This window comes from Fusarium flagelliforme (genome assembly GCF_020744385.1).
Source record: "Fusarium flagelliforme strain FIESC 12 MPI-CAGE-AA-0113 chromosome Unknown B0J16scaffold_3, whole genome shotgun sequence".
Lineage (NCBI taxonomy): Eukaryota > Fungi > Ascomycota > Sordariomycetes > Hypocreales > Nectriaceae > Fusarium > Fusarium flagelliforme.
In genome coordinates this window covers 1,975,651-1,994,682 of record NW_025763505.1, presented here as the reverse complement: position 1 = coordinate 1,994,682, position 19,032 = coordinate 1,975,651, and the positions used below count along the sequence as shown (strand labels likewise).

The 19,032-nt window shown below is 49.8% G+C and overlaps 5 protein-coding genes across 5 annotated transcripts; 2 read left to right on the top strand and 3 right to left on the bottom strand.

The window, feature by feature from the left end:
• The first annotated feature begins 1,118 nt into the window (after positions 1–1,118).
• Positions 1,119–5,288, top strand: B0J16DRAFT_98436 (uncharacterized protein). Its single transcript, XM_046134788.1, has 3 exons — positions 1,119–3,894; positions 3,946–4,634; positions 4,687–5,288. Exons 1-3 carry the CDS (start codon positions 1,454–1,456, stop codon positions 5,166–5,168), a joined length of 3,612 nt encoding a protein of 1,203 aa, XP_045984547.1. The 5' UTR covers positions 1,119–1,453; the 3' UTR covers positions 5,169–5,288.
• Positions 5,289–5,462: 174 nt separating this feature from the next.
• On the bottom strand, positions 5,463–6,393 carry B0J16DRAFT_265511 (eukaryotic phosphomannomutase; the record flags this gene model as incomplete). The annotated part of the gene is made up of 3 exons (XM_046123400.1): positions 5,463–5,715; positions 5,776–6,233; positions 6,292–6,393. 3 exons carry the CDS (start codon positions 6,391–6,393, stop codon positions 5,463–5,465), a joined length of 813 nt encoding a protein of 270 aa, XP_045984546.1.
• A 740-nt stretch (positions 6,394–7,133) lies between these two features.
• On the bottom strand, positions 7,134–10,706 carry B0J16DRAFT_337666 (Sodium/calcium exchanger protein-domain-containing protein). Its single transcript, XM_046127374.1, has 2 exons — positions 7,779–10,706; positions 7,134–7,729 (listed from the first exon to the last, which is right to left on the bottom strand). The coding sequence occupies exons 1-2, from the start codon at positions 10,529–10,531 to the stop codon at positions 7,399–7,401; spliced, it is 3,084 nt and encodes a 1,027-aa protein (XP_045984545.1). The 5' UTR covers positions 10,532–10,706; the 3' UTR covers positions 7,134–7,398.
• A 973-nt stretch (positions 10,707–11,679) lies between these two features.
• On the top strand, positions 11,680–14,688 carry B0J16DRAFT_337665 (condensin complex subunit 2/barren). The gene is made up of 4 exons (XM_046127373.1): positions 11,680–11,868; positions 11,929–12,508; positions 12,556–14,136; positions 14,195–14,688. The coding sequence occupies exons 1-4, from the start codon at positions 11,774–11,776 to the stop codon at positions 14,444–14,446; spliced, it is 2,508 nt and encodes an 835-aa protein (XP_045984544.1). The 5' UTR covers positions 11,680–11,773; the 3' UTR covers positions 14,447–14,688.
• Positions 14,689–16,075: 1,387 nt separating this feature from the next.
• B0J16DRAFT_382501 (uncharacterized protein) lies at positions 16,076–18,037 on the bottom strand (the record flags this gene model as incomplete). Its single annotated transcript, XM_046131247.1, has 7 exons — positions 16,076–16,275; positions 16,335–17,129; positions 17,197–17,430; positions 17,495–17,549; positions 17,603–17,782; positions 17,834–17,867; positions 17,919–18,037. The coding sequence occupies 7 exons, from the start codon at positions 18,035–18,037 to the stop codon at positions 16,076–16,078; spliced, it is 1,617 nt and encodes a 538-aa protein (XP_045984543.1).
• Positions 18,038–19,032: the final 995 nt, after the last annotated feature.

Sequence of the window (19,032 nt, the reverse complement as noted above, 5' to 3'; positions counted from 1 at the left end):
ATACTGGAAAAGACTTTTGAAAAGCTACCTTAGTACCTACCTTAGTAGTTATATGGACATTCTATTGTGAGTCAAACTACTACTCCAATCCCTACAGGTAGGTAGGTACTGTATACTAGGTATGATTGATCGTATCACCCGTCTACCACATACATGCTACGTACCAAGGCCAACAGTACATGGGGCATCGATTTATTAGTGAATTTGGTTTATTTGCTGTCACAAAATTCCATGCTATATCTCCTGAAGATAAAGCTTTTTAGTGGTCGCATATATGTCTTGGCTTCAGTGATGGGCGCTTGCATCGAGGCTATGGTGCTACCCATGATGAGATCTGGAGCTCTCATGATCCATGATTTTATCCCGAAAGCCCCACTCTCCCCGTTGTTCAGTGGCTCCCAACCCTGAAAGGGACCACCCGAGGCCCGTTTTTGATGGCTTCCAAGCTTTAGCTCAAGCTCATGGGCGCTTACAGGTTTCCCAAAAGAGCCAATCAGAGTCTATATACCGTATCGGTGTCTCTGAGTACAGGTCCAGGTCTTTCTTTATTTCCATATGAAGGCAGAGTGACGAGTCTCATGCCCCTGAAGCGATTACCGCCAAACAATAATTTCGTTCCGTTTTGGTCGAGCTCAGCGGTTAAATCGTCTCTTCTGAATGGAAGCATGAAAGCTGTTGTGGTATGGAATGGGAGTCATGATAACACAATACCTATCTTGAACGCCAGCTTATACCTTGGATCAAGTATATTCATAATTTTGACTTTAATATCAAGCATGTAATCCTTTTCGTTTTTCTTACTGTTTCATATTACGATTTTAGTGACTCTTACTGTCTGATCTCATAAATGCCACGCTACTAGGCAACTAACCAAACAAGCTGCCTCCTATGGGCATATGCAATGATTGGGAGGCGGAAGTCACGGCGCTTCAGCAGGAGATAGACTCAGACCCTCTTACATAGGTAGGCACAGTCTTGGCCCTCCTTACCCTCCCCTCTTCCCCCCTCTCCTTTTGCCTTGAATTTTTTTACATGTTTTTCTCTTTCTCATAGCGTTTCGTGACCTTGTTTCTTTCTGGGTCATTTAACATCTTGTTCCTGACGCGGCCGTTTCTGCGACCTACTGGAGCCCCTCAGGAACAGGCAAGGTGCAAGCCAGCCCACGTCACTTCAGCCGACGCAGCCCAAAACCCCGCTCAACCAGCAAGACAAGATAGCCCAGGCCTGACCTCACACGAAGCCAGTTCTTCACATAAGCTGGCTATACCTCTTGCTTAAGGAGAGGCCCGAAACTGCGACCTCGACTCGTCTTTGTCCTGAAGGGCCTTACAGCGTCTGTCTCGTCTAGTTCAAGCGCTTGACCCCGCCATCGTTGGACAGCTCCCACATTGCATATTGTCGCATATCTTGCGTCCACCTCTATCGCCTGTTGCAAGCGCCTAAACAACTCAAAATGGAGCGTAGTCGTGGCGTTCCAGACGAGGAGATGTTCCTCAATAAGCCTGCTCCCGAAGACTGCGACAGCCCGACCGTTGAACCTCTACGCATCTTCAAGCCGCAGAGCCCTCAACCCGCCAAGGACGGTAGATCGTCCGCCTTCAGATACCCGGCGCCCCCATCGTCTACTTCTCCTGCCTCCAAGCATTCGTTTCCTTTGCCTCCTGGCGCCTCCAGCTCTGCGGCACCATTGCCGTTCCCCGACGACGACGACGTCCGCAAACCCACTCCCGCGAAGCCATTCGGCTCTGCCTACAATGATACTGGTTCCCGATTAGAAACAAGCCCTCCTGGGAAGAAGCCTGGTCTCGCAGAACGAAGAGGGGCTGCTCCAAAGCCCATTAGCTCTCCCACAAGCCCGGACGGAGATCACGACCTATTCCAACGCCCCTTGGCTGATAGCCACCGGCCAGGCTCATCTAACGCGAATCCTCATAATTATCAAAAAACATACTATCCGCCACCAGGTGCTGCATCCAGCTCCTCGAGTAATGTACCTACAAACCTCGCCTCTACCCAGCAACATAAGATGGCCGACCAGGGCGTAAATCGCTTCGCTTCAACTGCTTCGACATCTACAACTCGTGCTAGCCGTGGCTCTCCTCCCCCTCCCGAGACCCCAATCGTGGAGCCCGGACAAGCACCGGCCGATGCTATAGAGGCCCGCTATGCAGCATCCGGTATCTCTGGCACTGCTACACTTAACAGCCTGGGCGCACCTAGCGCTGCTGCTTCACAAAGACTTGCGCAATACGGGAACCAACCGCCCCCTCAACGACCTTGGACGCCGACTGAAACTCCTGACCAGGCACCATCAGGTCCACCTACCGTGTACCAGGGTATGAATGCCATTTCCAGTCCGGCTCAGTCGCAGCAATCGTTCAGCCCCCCTCCCCAGCCCGAGCAGCAGCAGCAACAACAGCAACAGCAACAGCAAAAACCACAAGGACAGGGACAAGGACAAGGCCAAGCGCAAGTCAGTGTGTTGGAACAAGACTTCCAGCGGATGAACACCAACTCTCCTCCTCCTGCTTACTCAAGCCTCAATCCTGGTGGCAACTCATCCTATCCTAACGAAAAGCAAAGACCTCAGCAAGCTGGATCAAGCTCTTCTTCTGCCCAACCTCATCAGCAGGCGACGACCTCGACACCCCCTACGAAAACCACCGTTGTTGCAGCGGGCTCGACTGCAGCGGGCGGTCTTGCATCTCCTGCTTTGCAACATCCAGGTCATCCCGCATTTGCTAATGACCCTCACCCTGCGTTCGCCAATGAATCTCATCCTGAGCAGAATGGACAGAGCTCTCAGCAGCAAGTTGTTGCTCCCGCCCAGAGCTTCGAGCCTCAGAACCCAGCCTCCCCTCCACCCTTGCCTGAGGGATGGATTGCTCACCTGGATCAGAATTCGGGACAGTACTACTATATTCACTTGGCTACTCAGGCAACACAATGGGAGTTCCCCAAGGGCCCCAATCCCATATCGCACGAACCAGCCCCTCTCTCACCAACAGCCTCAACATATGGAAACCCTTTGGCTTCACCCATGTTCGGCAAGCAGTCTATAGCCTCGCCCATGTTTCCACCGCATACCCCTGGCTATGCTGAGAGTATCATGAGCGTGGCTGCTTCAGCGACACCTACGGCAGCAGGATTTACAGGGCCGCCACCAAGCGCTGGTGTGGATATGTACAGAATTCAACCCACAAACGGCGTCTACTTCGGCCCTTATCTGCGATATGTCAACATGGACATCGAGAAAGGTCTTTGGCTCGGTAGTATCCTGATCGTGACAGACGCTCCTCAACCACCTACGATCCATATCCATCTGAGCCATGATCTAGCACCGAACCCTCGCCAAGCTGAACCTCGACCTATTGCTACACACCAGAGGTGGAAGTTCTACAAATATGATCTAGAGCTGCCTATGTCGGAAGATGGTACCGAACGCTGGACGTACGCAGTCACTTCGCATCTTGGTTGTACCAGATATGAATTCGTTGTTGCTGGGCGGCAAGAGACTAGCTGGCGCTTTATTGCACACTCTGGCAACGACTTCGCAGCGGGAACCTCGCAAAATGAGCGTGCCAAGCTTGGTGGAGTCGGCTTTATGTGGAAAGATGTTCTTCAGAAGAACGTTGATTGTGGTGGTTTCCACGTTCAATTGGGCTTGGGAGATCAGATCTATGGTGACCGCTTGTGGAAAGAAGTTCCACTCCTCAAGCAGTGGCTTGCGATGAGCGGACGCGACAACAAGAAAAACGTTCAGTGGACAGCGCGGCACGAGGAAGATGTTGCGCATGCCTATTTCCATTACTACACGAGCCACTTCGACCAGCCGTTCCTCAGAGAGGCCTTTGCTCAGATCCCCCACGTCCTGCAGATTGACGACCATGACATGTGAGTAATCTTCACGGAGTTCAAATATCAACATTCACTGATAGACAACAGCTTTGATGGGTACGGTTCATACCCGGACTACATGCAGTCCTCGCCCATGTTCAAGAACATTGGTAGAATCGCGACTGATATGTACCTTCTGTTCCAACATCACACGACTGTCGAGATGCTACGCAATGTCAGCACTGACCACGATATCTTTACCATCACCGGCACCGGCTGGCATTTTGTTAAGTACTTGGGCCCGGCTGTGGTAGTTGTGGGCCCCGATTGCCGATCTGAACGTACCCAAGCCCGAGTGATGGCAGGTCCAACATATCAAGGAATCTTCCCTAAAGTTGCTACACTGCCTCCTAGTGTGCAGCACTGTATATGGATGGTCTCAGTACCGCTTGTATACCCTCGGTTGGATACCGTGGAAAGTCTCGCTAACACCATGGCCGCTGGAAAGAAGGCTGTCAACACCACTTACAATATATTGGGCAAAGTCACAAGCTCAGTTGCAGGTGTGGTTGGAGGGAAAGATGTAGTGGCACAGGGTTTCTCACAAGTCAAGAAGGCAGTGGGAAAGACTGGTCTTATGGGCAACGTCCTGAACCAGTTCGGTGAACTTGATATTCAGGAAGTTCTCAAGGATATGTGGACTCATGATACCAAGGATCTTGAGAGAACATATTTGATTCGAACCCTCCAGGGCATAGCGCAACAGAAGGGAATCCGAATGACATTCCTTTCTGGAGGTATGTTGAAAAGACTTTGCTCATCACAGTTACTTAGCTAACATTATAACAGACGTCAATGCTTCAGGCGCTGGTCTTGTTCACGACCCGACGCATCCCGGCGACCACAAGACGATGTATCAGATCATCTCATCACCTATCGTGGCGGCGCCCCAGAGTAATTATGTTCTCAAGATGCTCCACAACCAGAAGACACTATATGTGCCTCAGAACGGCAAGAAGTCGACTCACGAAGTATCTGACACAAAAGAAGACATGATGGAGATCTTTCACTCCGATGCCAGCGGTGCTGCGCGAGAACTCAAGAAGCTCATGGGTCGCCGTAACTACGTCGCATTCGTCTCATATGATCAAGACGCTGCCGCAGCCGTGCCTCAAACGCCTTTCAGCCCCAATCCAAGCCTCAATGGCTCACAGCAGGGTTTGTCCAAGGTCAGCTTGGCTGTCGACTTTGTTGTGCAAGGCGATGGCGCATTCACAGCACCTACAAAATACGGCCCTGTTATCATCCCTCATTTGGAATATGGTCGATGAAGCAGTTAACAAATATGAAACCTGGATACGGCCAACGAGCAGTTTTACAACGGCATCTGTTCCTTATCTGTTTTTGCACATATAACATTTCTACGATATCATGCAGATCTATACGTCAGAGATACCTTTTTGATTATGATTTATTTTGACAAATTTCAGCCTTATCAATAACAACGCGCATTTCCAATATCGAGAGTGATAAAATTTGGGTCAAAATTATTTCTTTCTTGGTCTCATTTCTATTGCAAGTGCGTATACGCTTTTGATTGTCGCCCCAAACGCCCGATTATGTGCTCAGAGATCAAAGAGCTCCTTGAGGATACGCATGGTGTCCTCGGGTCCGGTGACGGAATGACCAATAGTTCTGGAGTCGGTGTAGATTTCGTAATCGTTGCCGCCCTCGAAGGTCTTGTCACCAAAGAAGTGGATGTTCTTGTAGGCAATGCCATCGGGCTTCTTAGCCTCGTTCTCGAGGTGCTTGAGGCAGTAGGTCTTGTCCCAGCCAATGGGGAACACATCGAAGGAAATCTGCCCGCCAATGGAGAAGCTATCAGATAGTAGTCAGTTATTAGAGATCCTCTTGGTGGACAGGGGTAATGTAACTTACGTGAGGCCGAGATGGCCAAATCGCTCCTTAAGGACAGCAACAAACTTCTCACGGACCTTGGCATCCTTGTCGTACTTCTCAAAGTCGTTTCGCTCCTGTGTGCTGGCGTTACGGCCGACGGGGCTGATGTTGATCATGCCATTGCGGAACTCGATGAAGGTACCGCGCTTGACAGGAATGTCGAGATCAGCGATGTAGTGGAGAACGAAGTTGGCAAGTTCCTTATACTGCTCCTCTCCGATGAACTTGATGAAGGAGTTTGAGTCGAGGGGCTCGCCGAGCTTGAAAGCAGTGAGACCATTCTCGGAGAAGCAGAAGTCGAAGAGGGCGGTGACGGGTTGGCCAGCGGGCTTGCCCAGCTGCTCCTGCTGCTTGGCGAAGTCGGAGCCGCCAACGAAACCGACAGCACACTTTGATCGGAGCTTCTGGAGGATGGAAAGGATCTCGGGAGAGGCGTCCTTGAAAAATTGTTAGCAGTTTGTAAGAATGTCAGGGGACGAGTGAGCTTTGGCGTACCAGACGCGCAGGGGTGAGAGTGCCATCAACGTCAAAAAGACAGATGGTGTCCTTGAGAGGACGCTCCTGGAGAGGCGAGTATGAAGGGGGCGCGAGAGACATTGTGAAGGTTGCGGTGTAAGATGGTTGTTGAAAGAAGAAGAGGAAGAAGAAATGGGGCCACGATAATATAAAGTAGCTAGGAGAGTTGCTGGTGTTGAGGAGGGGACCAAGACCAACAGGAGGGGGTGGGGTAGGACCTCGAGATGCATGCCCGGTAACTTAGATGCGGGGCACTCAGGTACAGCACAGTTACTATAGTACCTAAGAACCTCAGAAAGGGTACCTTTCGGATTTCAACTTACCTAGAATAACATATCCAACTGGCTGAATTGATACTATTTCTCCATAGAGAGAGACGAGTTATGCTCGTCGACTCTAACTTGTTCAAGTTAATACATAACAAATATCCATCCAGTTTGTCACGCTGTTTCATAGCGACTACCTACTACCTATACTTGGGCCACGTTTATACCACTAAAGATTCAAGGGTCCCATCTGTCAACAAATGTCTTAGGACGACAAGGTCCTTGAGCGTAGAGGGAAGGGAGCTAATAAGGTTCGTATCATAATGTCAGTTCAGGCCATCACTATGGCAATCTCAACAAATGCGCAGAGTGCAATTGTTTTCACATATCCCATTGAATACCAAACTTCAAATTTGATACCTTAGTACCTATCACAAGATCAGATCTTCACAAGCGAAATCTACAGTGGCGCCTCACTTTACTAGTGGACCCCTTGTCTAGGCACCGTCCGCCGAGTCTGACCGCCAAATCCATAGGGAGGTAGTTCACTGCATGGCGGGGTTAATGCCGGTGAGCTCGGTGAGTGGTTATTCGCCTACCTAGGATTAGGAATCTGGTAATAAGGAGTATCGACCTAACTAAAGAGGACGATGAGTCTCTCTTTGGCTTTATACAGAAGGTTTAAACTACTCGCTTTAATATTCCTGCTATTTATATACGTGGAAATTTTGCATAAGTGCAACTGAAAGCTGGAGTAGTGCCGCCATGTATTCTAGCTCAATCATTCAAGCATCCAGTCCAATATGTCCCATGGCCGTCATTATGCCATTTGACCCCAAACTCCAGTGACCTCGACAACAACGTTTACGACTGTGCTCACTGCCCACAGTATAATCAGTCCCCATCCAATCTTGCGACTCAAGATCCACTTGTTCCAAGGTACAACAATCAACAGCCCTATCAAAGTAACAAGCAACGTTATGGCTGATATTAACAGCGTTCCATTGACTTGAATGCGATATGGCTTGTACTTGATGGGGCTAGAAGGGTTTTTGTGGTGCTTCTTGTTTGCTTTCTTGATCATCATCATAGCACCCCCAATGCCAATGCCGAGTAGAATGTTCAACATTGGGCCGCCAAAACAAGCAGACCTAAGCATATTGTCAGTATTCTCCTCCAAAAATATATAGCAATACTCACAAAGCCATGACGGGGTATCCTAGTCGAGCCACAGTAATATCGGCAATCAAGTCTCCCACACTATTGCCGGCAGCGAAAATTGTGAGACCTAACAGCGCTTCCGAAATATTCAGAATAACGCCAACAGTTTTGAGAACCCCAACGACTTCGCCTGCGATGGTCGAGATCCAAGCAATACTAATAAAGAATCCCATGAAACACAGCATATAATGATATCGAGGGGCCCGGTCTTGCAATGTGAAGACGAGCAAAATTCCGAGGAGAATTAATGATCCGAGGAGAGTATAGAGAAACATCCGAATCAGAGTCTTCTGGGGATTCTCCCAATCTTCCAGAGTGTTGGCCCAGAGAATCAAAACGGCAAATTGAGGACCGGTGAAGAGCTGCAGTGCCACGAGCCATCGGTTCCAGCCTGTGCAGTCATTCTTGGCACTACTCGAAGAAAGGAAATCCGAAGCAGGCTTAGAAACGATCGCTGGCGGCCCCAGAGACAGTTGAGAGGCGCCATGATATTCTTCTCCCGCAGCATGTGCTGATGAGGGTGGAGCACCAGACCCTGTATAACTGTTTCCACGGCTCACAAGAGTGTGTCTGCGATAGCGTTCCCATTCTGTCTCCCCTTCCGGCTCGATCGACGAATGCTCGATTGATATAGGTGGAGCCAGATGCCCAGGGCTGTGATGATCATAGTGGTCGACAATCGTTTCGAGGATAGACGATTCGCCATCTGTTGTCTCTGAGTCTACCACAGGCAGAGTAACTACTAGGAGAAAAATGCTCGGAACAGATATGGCACTAACAAATTTGTCCCACGCTGTTTTCTCCTTCCAACCTTGCAATGTAGGAAATAAGGTTGCTAAAAGAATGTGAGGAGGTGGTAACACAGCATAGGGCCACCACCTGACGGGACGCGATGGTACATCGATTGTGAATTGCAAGTCAGCAAATGGCGTCTCACGACTTGTTGAGCCCAGCGGTACGGTACTGGGCGACACTCCTCCTGGTGACACAAACTCGATTGGGTCATTGTGATAGTTGGGTGTGAGCAGGGCCGGCGAGTCGGTATACATCGGGAAAGGTGTGCTTGGCGAAGATCGGTCGCTACAGGAGCTGCGGCGACTAGGAATTTGCAGGTGAAGTTCAGGAGTCAGCATATGCCGTCTCGTGTCCTCAGTGGGAGCATCGTAGGTGGTTCCACTAGGACCGACAAGAGGCGCGGCCAGGTTCCCCCCAACAGTGTGTGAGGGGTTCGGGCTTGACGCTCTTGTTCCACTGGCTGTCGAACCCGGAATGGATAGATTCCTTTCACTTCTGTCGTGACTGGGGATACTCAGATCCGGGTGAGCGGCCGTTCCCACGGGCTGATCTCCTGAAGATAGGGCTCTGTTTCTTCTGGACGCGTGTCCATCATGGCTCGAAGCCAGCTGACCGTCTGAGCGAGCCGAACCCAATATGGTTGTTGTGGTTTGGCGTCGCCTATGGACGTGGTGATCCGAGTAACTTCTGCCCGGGATGGTCGACAATTGTAAGTTACCTTCGCGTTGCAGCTGTGCCAGAGCCGATCGGAATTCAAGTGCGCCAACAAGACTGGGTCGAATAGGGGTCATGGTGTTTTTCCTAGTTCCACGGCCTCGCAATACTCGCATACTGCTGGCAACCTCGGCCGCAACCATGCGATCATGATCTTCGCTTGATGTGTCGCTGTCCTCTGCCTGCAGTGTGCCCTCCACCTCGATCCTGGGTCCTGCTTCAAGAAGTGAGATATCAGGAGTAGAATGAGCAGTCCTACGAACCGAGTCGGCGTCATCTGTATCATCTCGATATGGCTCGCCAGCTAACTCGTCCCCGGACTGAATCAGAGCTGTATAGACATGGCTGCGCGCCTCTCCTTCTCGGCGTTGCCTGGCTTTGTGCCTCATTGAGTACCAATGCCACGTTACAACAGTAACAACATACAACGCATAGTAGCCGATCATAGCCCAGCATTCCCAGAGGTGCAAATGACCATCAGCTAGGAAGATCATGGTGAAAATAACGGCGAAAATGAAGAAGCAGATATCACGAGTGTATGTTTTTCGATCAACACGAAACTCTCTCACAAGAGCCATGGAGCCAGCAACGACACCAGTGATAAAGCTTGCAGCTCCTATCAGCTCACCAACGGCCATGCTGGCACTGTTAGAGCCCATGGCAGCGAAAGTGCTGAATACATCAGGAGATCCATTGCCGAATGCTAGAAACGTGACGCCTGCTAAACTCTCACTGAGACCAAGAACTGTCGCGATCGTACTCAAGTTGACGCTGAAGAAGTCACTTGCAGCGATTCCAATAGTCGTGAAGAGGAGGCCAAGCCATATGACAAGGATGCTGAACGCGATAGGGCGCACACTGCCAAAAGTGCAATAGTAGAGCTCGGTATAAGGTACAAGCCCGGCGTCGTCGTCGGTACAGTACTTGCGCACAAAAGCGCATTTATCTTGGGCGTCGTGGACTTGGCTGCATTGGGGGGTTTCGGTGGAGGAGCTTCGTTTGAAAAGTTGATGAGAATCGGTCGCGTGCTTGGAGACAGACTGCGCGAAGGTCGTATGCGACAGAAAGGAATATGCGGTCAAGACGGATAGAAGTAAGAGCGTAGTGTAGAAAGGGCGAGACTTGAGTCGACTACCGCGAATGAATCGTTTAGAAGCTGTATCGCGACGTTTAATGATGTCGTGGTTGGGGCGGACAAGCCCGCGAGGGGTGATATTCATCATTCTGGTATTGGTATCTTCATGTCATGAAGCGGTTGCTGTGCATGCCATTGTCGTCGCTTGGATGCAAGAAGCGATGAGTAATACGATACGGATATATGAGGATATGATAAATGGGTTCGGTGGGGGGAATGATAAAAGCGAGGGGAGATTTAATAAACTTGGAGCTGGTTTTGGTGCTAGATAAGAGAAACCTCGGTTTGTCGTTGCGGGTGACGTGACGTTACCTACATATGTATATCCATCCCAAACCCATGCCCACGCCCATCCATGCCCACGTCCACGTCCATGGCGCCGGATCGGATCCCTTCGCGATTACCCGAGGCAGATCGAGAATCTAGGTAAATACCATATCCGGGTCTTTTTGAAGTGAACCAGAATCTGGTTTCAAGACTTTTTAGCGTCTATTTTTGTCACAAGCTCTAGCTGATGGTGAGGAAGAGAAGGCGAAGGGAGGCCGCCTGCGGTCCATGATACAGATCGGTACAGTACTTGCCACACTTTATGTGTGAGTGTGGCTCGCATCAAGAGATGGGCACGAGCATACAAAACGCATCTGATCCAGTTCAGAGTTGGCAGTGACACTCTAGACTGGCCTAAGTGCTAAGCTTGTTTCCTTCCCCGTTGTCCGTTAATCACCTGCTACTCTCGTGCATGGGCCGATGGCCTATACTGAGCTGTATAAGGTGCCTAGCTGTGCAACGTTCTGTTTCTAGCTTGTTTCTCGTTTCCAACGTGCCTGCCTTAGATGCCGCCACGAGGAGTTTCGTACTTACACACTGCATAAACAGGGGTGATTAGCTCTTAATGCCTTGGCAGCTTCCGTGTTTTTATCTGCCATATCCCGTTTAAGACGGAAGGCACTTTCCGCTTATTAACGCCAAGACCACCACCAGAGTACTAATTGTTAGAGGTAGGTACTCGGTAGGTTAGTAAGTCCTCGTACAATACTAAGGCACTTAGGTAGCGTACCTAAGGTACCTGTGTAGGTGAGTATTTGTAGGTTGTTGCCGTTGTTGCCCAAGCCACAGTAGATTAAAGCCTCAGGTGTCAAAACATGGCTGGAACTCTACCCCACATGGAAAGTGCCCACTTGTACCGTCAGTCCGTACCGGCCTAACAATTCGCATTTATTTTGTTTACTTTGGCAAGGGGGGTCCCGCAACACCACGACGACGACGACGCGACAGGCCTCGTCCAACTCCGCCCTCTTTAACTTAACAGCCCACACAAACCACATCCAAAATGCCTCGCGTTGCTCAGGTTCCCCGATCGGGGAGTGTTAGGGCAAACACAGGCTCCGGTACAGCATCTTCATACATTACGCACTCACCGATTAAGTGAGTACCAGCAAGCCGAACGGCTGGTTACCGACATGATGTGCTAATGCAACTATCCAGAATCCCACTAAACGACGATGTGTCAGAAAAAGGTCAACGTATGAGCTCTAGGAGGGCTCTTCACGAGAGACAATTCAACGAAATCAAGAAAGCCGCAACTCCTCGTAAGGGCAGCGTCCGCCTCGAAGACATGGAAAACGACCCGCAAACTCCCCGCGCGGGCCGCGCCAGCAACATCGAAGATGACGAAGGCTTTGTGGTCGGAGGCTCTGCAGTCACGCCTATGAAGCGAGTCCCTCTTCTAGCCAACTTTGAGGAATGGATGAAGATGGCCACCGATAATAAGATCAATGCGACCAACTCATGGAACTTCGCCCTGATCGACTATTTCCACGACATGTCACTCCTCAAGGAGGGCGACGGTGTCAATTTCCAGAAGGCCAGTTGTACCCTGGATGGGTGCGTCAAGATCTATACCAACCGAGTCGACAGTGTCGCAACCGAGACAGGCAAGCTTCTAAGTGGTCTTGCCGATAGCAACAATGCCAAGAAGAAGGACAAGGACGGTGAAGATGCCGACGAGAGCGACGAAGAAGAGTTAGATGAGGATGGAAATGTCAAGAAGAAACCCAAAAAGAAGGTATGGATTGTAACATCCTTCAAAAAGTTCAAGCTAATAGTTGCAAGACCCAGCGTTCGTCAGAAGCGACGCTTGCACCTTCATTCAATTCACTTCAACTGAAGAAGTTTGAGTTAGAATTCGCTGTTGACCCCCTGTTCAAGAAAGCATCTGCCGATTTTGATGAGGGTGGCGCCAAGGGGCTCCTTCTGAACCACCTTATGATTGATTCACAAGGACGTATTGTTTTCGACAGCAGCGACGACACTGGCGACGCCACCACTCTTGGGAAGAAAAAGACTGATGAAGAGGGCGAGGAAGAAGAGGACGATGTCGAGGGAGAGGACGCAGAAGACGAGCAGCTGGAAGAAGAGGAGGAAGCTGATGATGTTGAAATCGACCTGGGTGCTCTTGGTGCCAAATTCATTCCCGACTTGTACCGACTTGATGAGCTCGACGTCTGCCCATCTCTAAAAATGTTTGACCTCGGTGATCCTTCTGGTTCCATGGATATTCCTTTCTTGAAGGCGCCCGAGGACTGGAGGCAAGACCAAGACAAGGAGAAGACACCGGGAGCATTGGGTGATATTTCTGGTCTTGTTATCGATGGCGATGCACCGGCAGGATTCGATGATGACGACCTTGGCCTCGGAACTTTTGATGCTGTTGAAGACGTTGCTTTTGGTGAAGGCGGCGAGGCTTGGGCCCGAGAAGCCGCTCTTGAGCCACAGATGCGAGTATACGATGCTGGCTTTGGCGAGGAGGGTGGCGATGGAGACGAAATTGATGGTAATGGGGAGTACGTTGTTTCCATGAGCAGCGCTCAACAAGCAGATAAAATGCACGAAGATATTCTCGGCTTTTTCGACCAGGCCTTGCAGAAGAATTGGACAAGCGCAGAGCACTGGAGAATCAGAAAAATCAAGGATGTCAACAAGCCTACAACGGAAACAAAAAAGCGCAAAGAAAAAGAGCCATTCGAAATCGACTTCAATGCTCCTCTTGATTCGCACACGTCAGATCTTATCTACACGCAGGCTACAAACAACACGGCCATCAGCATGCCCAAAAAGGATTGGAAGTCAAAGTCACGCAATCTTCTCCCCGATGACAAGCATTTCAACTCCAAATCTTTACTGAACCTTTTCCTCAAGCCAAAGGCACGAATGAGCAAACGACGCACAGGATTCAACTCTCGAGCAGGAGGTGGCTTCGGCAATGTTGGTACAGATAACCAGCCCGAGGGAGAAATGGACGAAGCGTTCTGGGCAAAGCAGAAGGCGCCGCAGAACACTGATGAGACAGCACTGCCTGAGGGTGACTATGATGCCAACTTCTTCCAAGACGACGGCATGCCCTTCCCTGGCGGCGGCGACTTGGATGACGATGACGACCTGGAATTTGCTGATGCACGGGAGCATTTCTCCCCGGGTATCGACGGTCAAGGCGGGCTGACAGAAGGTGGCGGTCTTACAGATCTTCTCAATGGCGAGACGGTCACAAATACTGGAGCTTTCGGAACGACTTTGGTTACCCAGACAAGGCGCGTACGACCGGAGTATGTGCAGTACGCCAGAGTGGCCAAGAAGGTAGATGTACGAAGACTTAAGGAAGAACTGTGGAAGGGCATGGACAATGATATTCTCGGAGTAAGTGACCTATAAGTTCGATACTACTGATAAACAAAAGGCTAACACGCGACTCCAGAAACAACCCGAGCCTGCAGCATCGCCTGATAACCCCAAACAGGAAGATGAACCGCTTAAATTCACAGAAGTCATGAACAACTTGCAAACTGTGTATCCCAAGCCGGTTATGGATGATATTTCAACATCATTCTGTTTCATTTGTCTTCTTCATCTAGCCAACGAGAAAGGCCTCGTGATTGAAAACACACCTGGCTTGTCGGAGCTGGAGATCCGTAGGGATTGGACAGCAGAGATTACCGAGGGCGAATAGCAAGAGTAAATTGACATACTCGCTCGTGTCTGTACATCAGAGTGCAGTGTCGTCGCTTCACTTGACGAGTCATGAGACATCTGCGGACCTCATTCGGAAGAGAAATCTAGGGAAGGCATGAAAAATGACCTGATGATATCCTGGCGTTGGGGAGGAAGTTGAGATAAGCAACATTTAGAGTAATTGTTTATATGAAAGATACGATGCAATGAACAATTGGTTATATGTTTTGAAGTTATTCATCTGTGTACACAGCTCAGACTCTAGTAAAACGCTGATGGGCATTTTTTCTTCTTCTTTCGCCTATCTAATCCACACGTAGTCATCGGTCGTGAGATGGGGGGAAACAAGTTTAGATCTGCAGATCTGGCCCTGTGGCTTGTTTTGATTAATGTTCGTTCAGGTAGCTTAGTTGGTGTCGAGTTTTCAAGTTGAGACAGCAATGGCTTTGTGATAGGTAGGACTGGTACTTCAACATACCTCGATGGTCTTTCTATTGAATGTGGAGATTGAGATCGATACTATGGCAACACTAATACACCGCCAAAACTTTTCGTCGTGATATTACAAGCACGCATCGTCACTTGCTTCTTGTAGGCTTGAAAAGGTAGGTAGGTACACATCGTAAGGTGCCCCTCTTTATTTTTCCTTTATTTCCCTATTGGGCGCCTCACCCCACACTCAATTCGTTTGTGCTGCACCATGACGTTGACACGGATTGCCAACTGGACCCTTATGACGACGTTGAGAATTTGCGGGGGGAGGAACAATTGACACAGCGCTTGGCTTAAGCCAAAGTTTCATAAAACCTTGGTAGGGAAGGACCCTTCATTTCCTGCTGCTCACCTTCCTTCTATACTTGATCGTTTTCTACAACAATATCTCGGAATCGGAGCCGCATGTTCGCTTTGTCTTGTTCACCTACCTCGGGTACCTGGGTACTATCTACTCATATAGGTACAATAAACCTGCAGTAGTAGTTCAAGAGAAAGAAAGATCAAGCGATGACCCTGTTCCATGTCCTCGCGGTGGTAACAGGTTATTTTTTTGCCGCCATGGTCTGACATGTCGAAATAGCCACCGATAAACGTCAACCTCGTCCCACGATGACAAAGTGTGCTGCTCAGATTTATATAGGATCATGAAATTAAATATTTCATACTGGCTAACCTGGTTTCTAGTCGTTCCCCTTTTTCCCTTTTTGGGATACCCAGCAACTGCACATCCGGAAGATCCATAAATGCTACATCGACCAATACCCAGGCCCTGGCTACCAAGTATTCGACACTAATGATGCCTTTCCATCTTGGTCCCAATTGCCGTTTTTCAAATTCTCGTCAACCGACCTAAACCAATTCAACCCAAACCGATAACGCCAAAAACTGCGACTGCTCGATCCTTTTACCATCGCAGAAGCCATTACAGAGGTACATATGCATCGCACCACGATTCGCCAAGTCCAATCCAGAACTAAAGAGTATACATCATAATACGTGGGTATCCAACAAGATAATAAAATAAGGAAGGGGTTCGACGAAATTGTGGCCCAATTCAGTACACCAAGGGTCGACTGATTCAGCGTCGTATATATCAACGATATGACCCAAACGTGATCCGTCATCATTCTTCTTAGCGTCGTTCATCTCGTTCGTTTTTGGCGACAAGCTCGCCTGCTCTCAGCAAGACACTCATGCCATCCAAGCTGGCTTTTAGGGGCCGCTCTTCAGCTGGTGCAACAAGATCGGGTGCTGGAGTCATCGGGACATCGCTATCTGTCATGTACTCGTCGTTTCTGGTCAGTGAGCCAGTAGGTGGCAGAGGTTGAGAGCCTTGAAAGCCGAGTTAGCTTGAGCTTCCCGCAGAAGTCTGCAGTGTGTGGATCAAGTACCGTATCCTCTGGGCACTACGCCATGACTGAAAGGCGGCCTTGTAAGTGGTATAGGGTCTGTCGGGCTAGGAGTGGTTGTTCCAAAACCAAACGCAGGAGATCCCCGTTCAAACATGGACGCGTTGGCGGCAGCAATTGGAGTCGGCAGCGTCTGGTGATGCGAGAGCAGGGCGTGAATCGGCAGCGGACCCTCACCGGGCGTTCGTGCAAAACTTGCAGCAGGGCTGATCGAACCAACGCTGCTAGTTGAAGATGGTTCGTGTCGAAGAAGTGGTACTTTGGGCGGAGCTGATGGAAGAACGTTTGGTACCTCGGGTACTGATCTTGGATGGTTGGCAGCGACAAAACCACTCGAATACGGATTTCCTTCGGAGCCCGACGATATGGGCATGCCTTTCCTCCCATCCTCGAGCATGTTGGACAACGAAGGCAGATGTTGCTGCTGGGACACATCGGACCCACGGACACCTTCTCGCCATGCTTGCTGGCGTGTGGAAGGTTGATGGTTAAATTCTCGCGGACTACCAGCATCGAAGTTGTTGCCCCGCGGCGATGACATGGTGTCGTCGTTCGAGTTGGCTTGCGACAGGAGTGTTGGCGTTGTTGATGAATGCTGCGACTCGGCTACCGATGCGATCGAATTCAGTCTTTCCCGGCGGCAAGGTGGTGGCTCGCTTCCTTGTAACCTCTCACTACCGCTTCCACTTGATGTGTTACCAGGCGTCATAGTGCTGCTACTGCTGCTGCTGTGTCGTAATCGAACGGGGTCCAACTTGGTCCTTTTGGAAGAATCGGCTATTCGACATCGGTATGTTAGTTTCTACTGCGTCAACAAGCAGACCTGTGCCAGGTGGTTACGAACCTTGACTTCGTTTGGCTTGCTTCTCCTTGAACTCATGCAGGTATTGCATATATTTCCGATAGTCGGCCGTCTTCTTATACTCCATCAAGTCTCGATGGTATTTCTCCTTATCTGCATTTGCTTGGCTTTCATACGCCTCCTTCTCGTTGGCGTTTAGATTTTGCCAATTTTCTCCTACGAGCTTGGCAATCTCTGTGAAAGTCAGGTTTTGGCTCCTCAAGTCTTCCCTCATTTCTTTACATAAATCGTCAGTCTTTCTGTGCTAACCGTGGGTTTTACGAAGCAGGACAAAGCTCACTATTGGAAAACAAGACATAAGCTGAAGGGGGTCTCTCGGGAGCATTTTCATCGGGCTGGCGTCTTGTTAGTGGTGGCCAACACTGGTGATGGCTATATTGCTTCTCACCTTGGGGTGGCGTCGATATTTTCGTTTCGCGACACCTTGCCCTTCTGGAGGCGTCTCTGTTCGAATAGGTTCAGATGGAACGCCTTCTGACTTTGCGTCTTCACTTGTTGGTCTAGCGGGAGTTACCAAGGATGCTGATGGAGAGATACCCCGCGCATTGGCTATCCTTCTTTGAAGTTTCTAGATGATCACGTTAGTCCATGCCTAAGTGGGTAGTGACGTTCATCGTACCCTCCGGTGGCCAAGTTTTACACCCAGCGCATCTCTTTTCATACAGTCAGTGTGAGTGCCATGATGGAAAACAAGGGACACATACAGATCCGATTCTTGTATGTCAAGAATAATATCCCATTCGTCAAATCCCTGCTCAATGAAAGAGCCGAGGTATTGGGAAAGCCCCAACTCGGCAAAGATCGATTCAAGATCGGAAGACATATAGCACGGCTGGAAAGTTCCAGGGAACTTCCCTTCAAAAGCGAAAAGACTTTTTGCTTTGATTGGTGCCAGGGTGACGACTCAACCTGATTCAGGTCCAGATGGACTGGTGATTTGCAAGATGCGATCTAAGCCGGACGGCAGTTTTGAGCGGCTAGATATCCAATCCGACGATATCAAATTAATCACACAAGTGTGTTGAGCTGGTTGGCTACGCTCCTGTTGGTCGTCTGGTCGGCAGTCTGATAGGTACAGTCGAGAATAGGTGGATTCTGAAACGCGGGGTTAGGCACTGAGCAATGGAGAACTAAACGCCGTTCATAGTTGAACGGTTCTGGAAGATGCTATCAAGGAAATGGTGCTTGCAAGGCTTGATAGGTGGTGAAATACCGTGGTGCCCTACGCCGAGCGTGAAGGTTATACCAGAGCTTACGGCACCAAGATGTGATGGGTGATGACGGGGGTGAGGTTGAAGAAGACAAGATAGGAATAGGGCGAGGCATAAGTATAAACTCGGCACCGAGACAAAAGGTGTATTGATTCAAGTGCGTGGGTAGAGTCTCTAGGGACAAGGGGAAAGGGTTGAGAGAACGATGGAAGGAAGAATGTGCACAAACAAGAGATGAAGTCGAGAGGGGTGAGTAAGGCTGCTACAGTTGCACTGACAGGCTTCAGGGCAGGAAGATATGGGACAAATGAGGAAGGATGCTATTCTGACAAAGGTTTTCCAATTGACATACCACAGTGACGGACAGACGAACAAGTTTTTCGACGCGGATGATCGAGAACGAGAGTAGAACGAGAGTAGAACGAGAAATCAGAAAACGATCAAGTGGGAAGGATGGATGAGTCGAGGTTGTAAGGGAGTCGAGTGCAGGTACGAGCCTCCCAAAGACAAGACACGGAATCGGATATCTCGATTGCACAGAACGAGTCCTGGACCGTGGTGGGTTATGGGTTAGGGAGAAAGGTGCTCTGTCCAACCGCGATGGGGG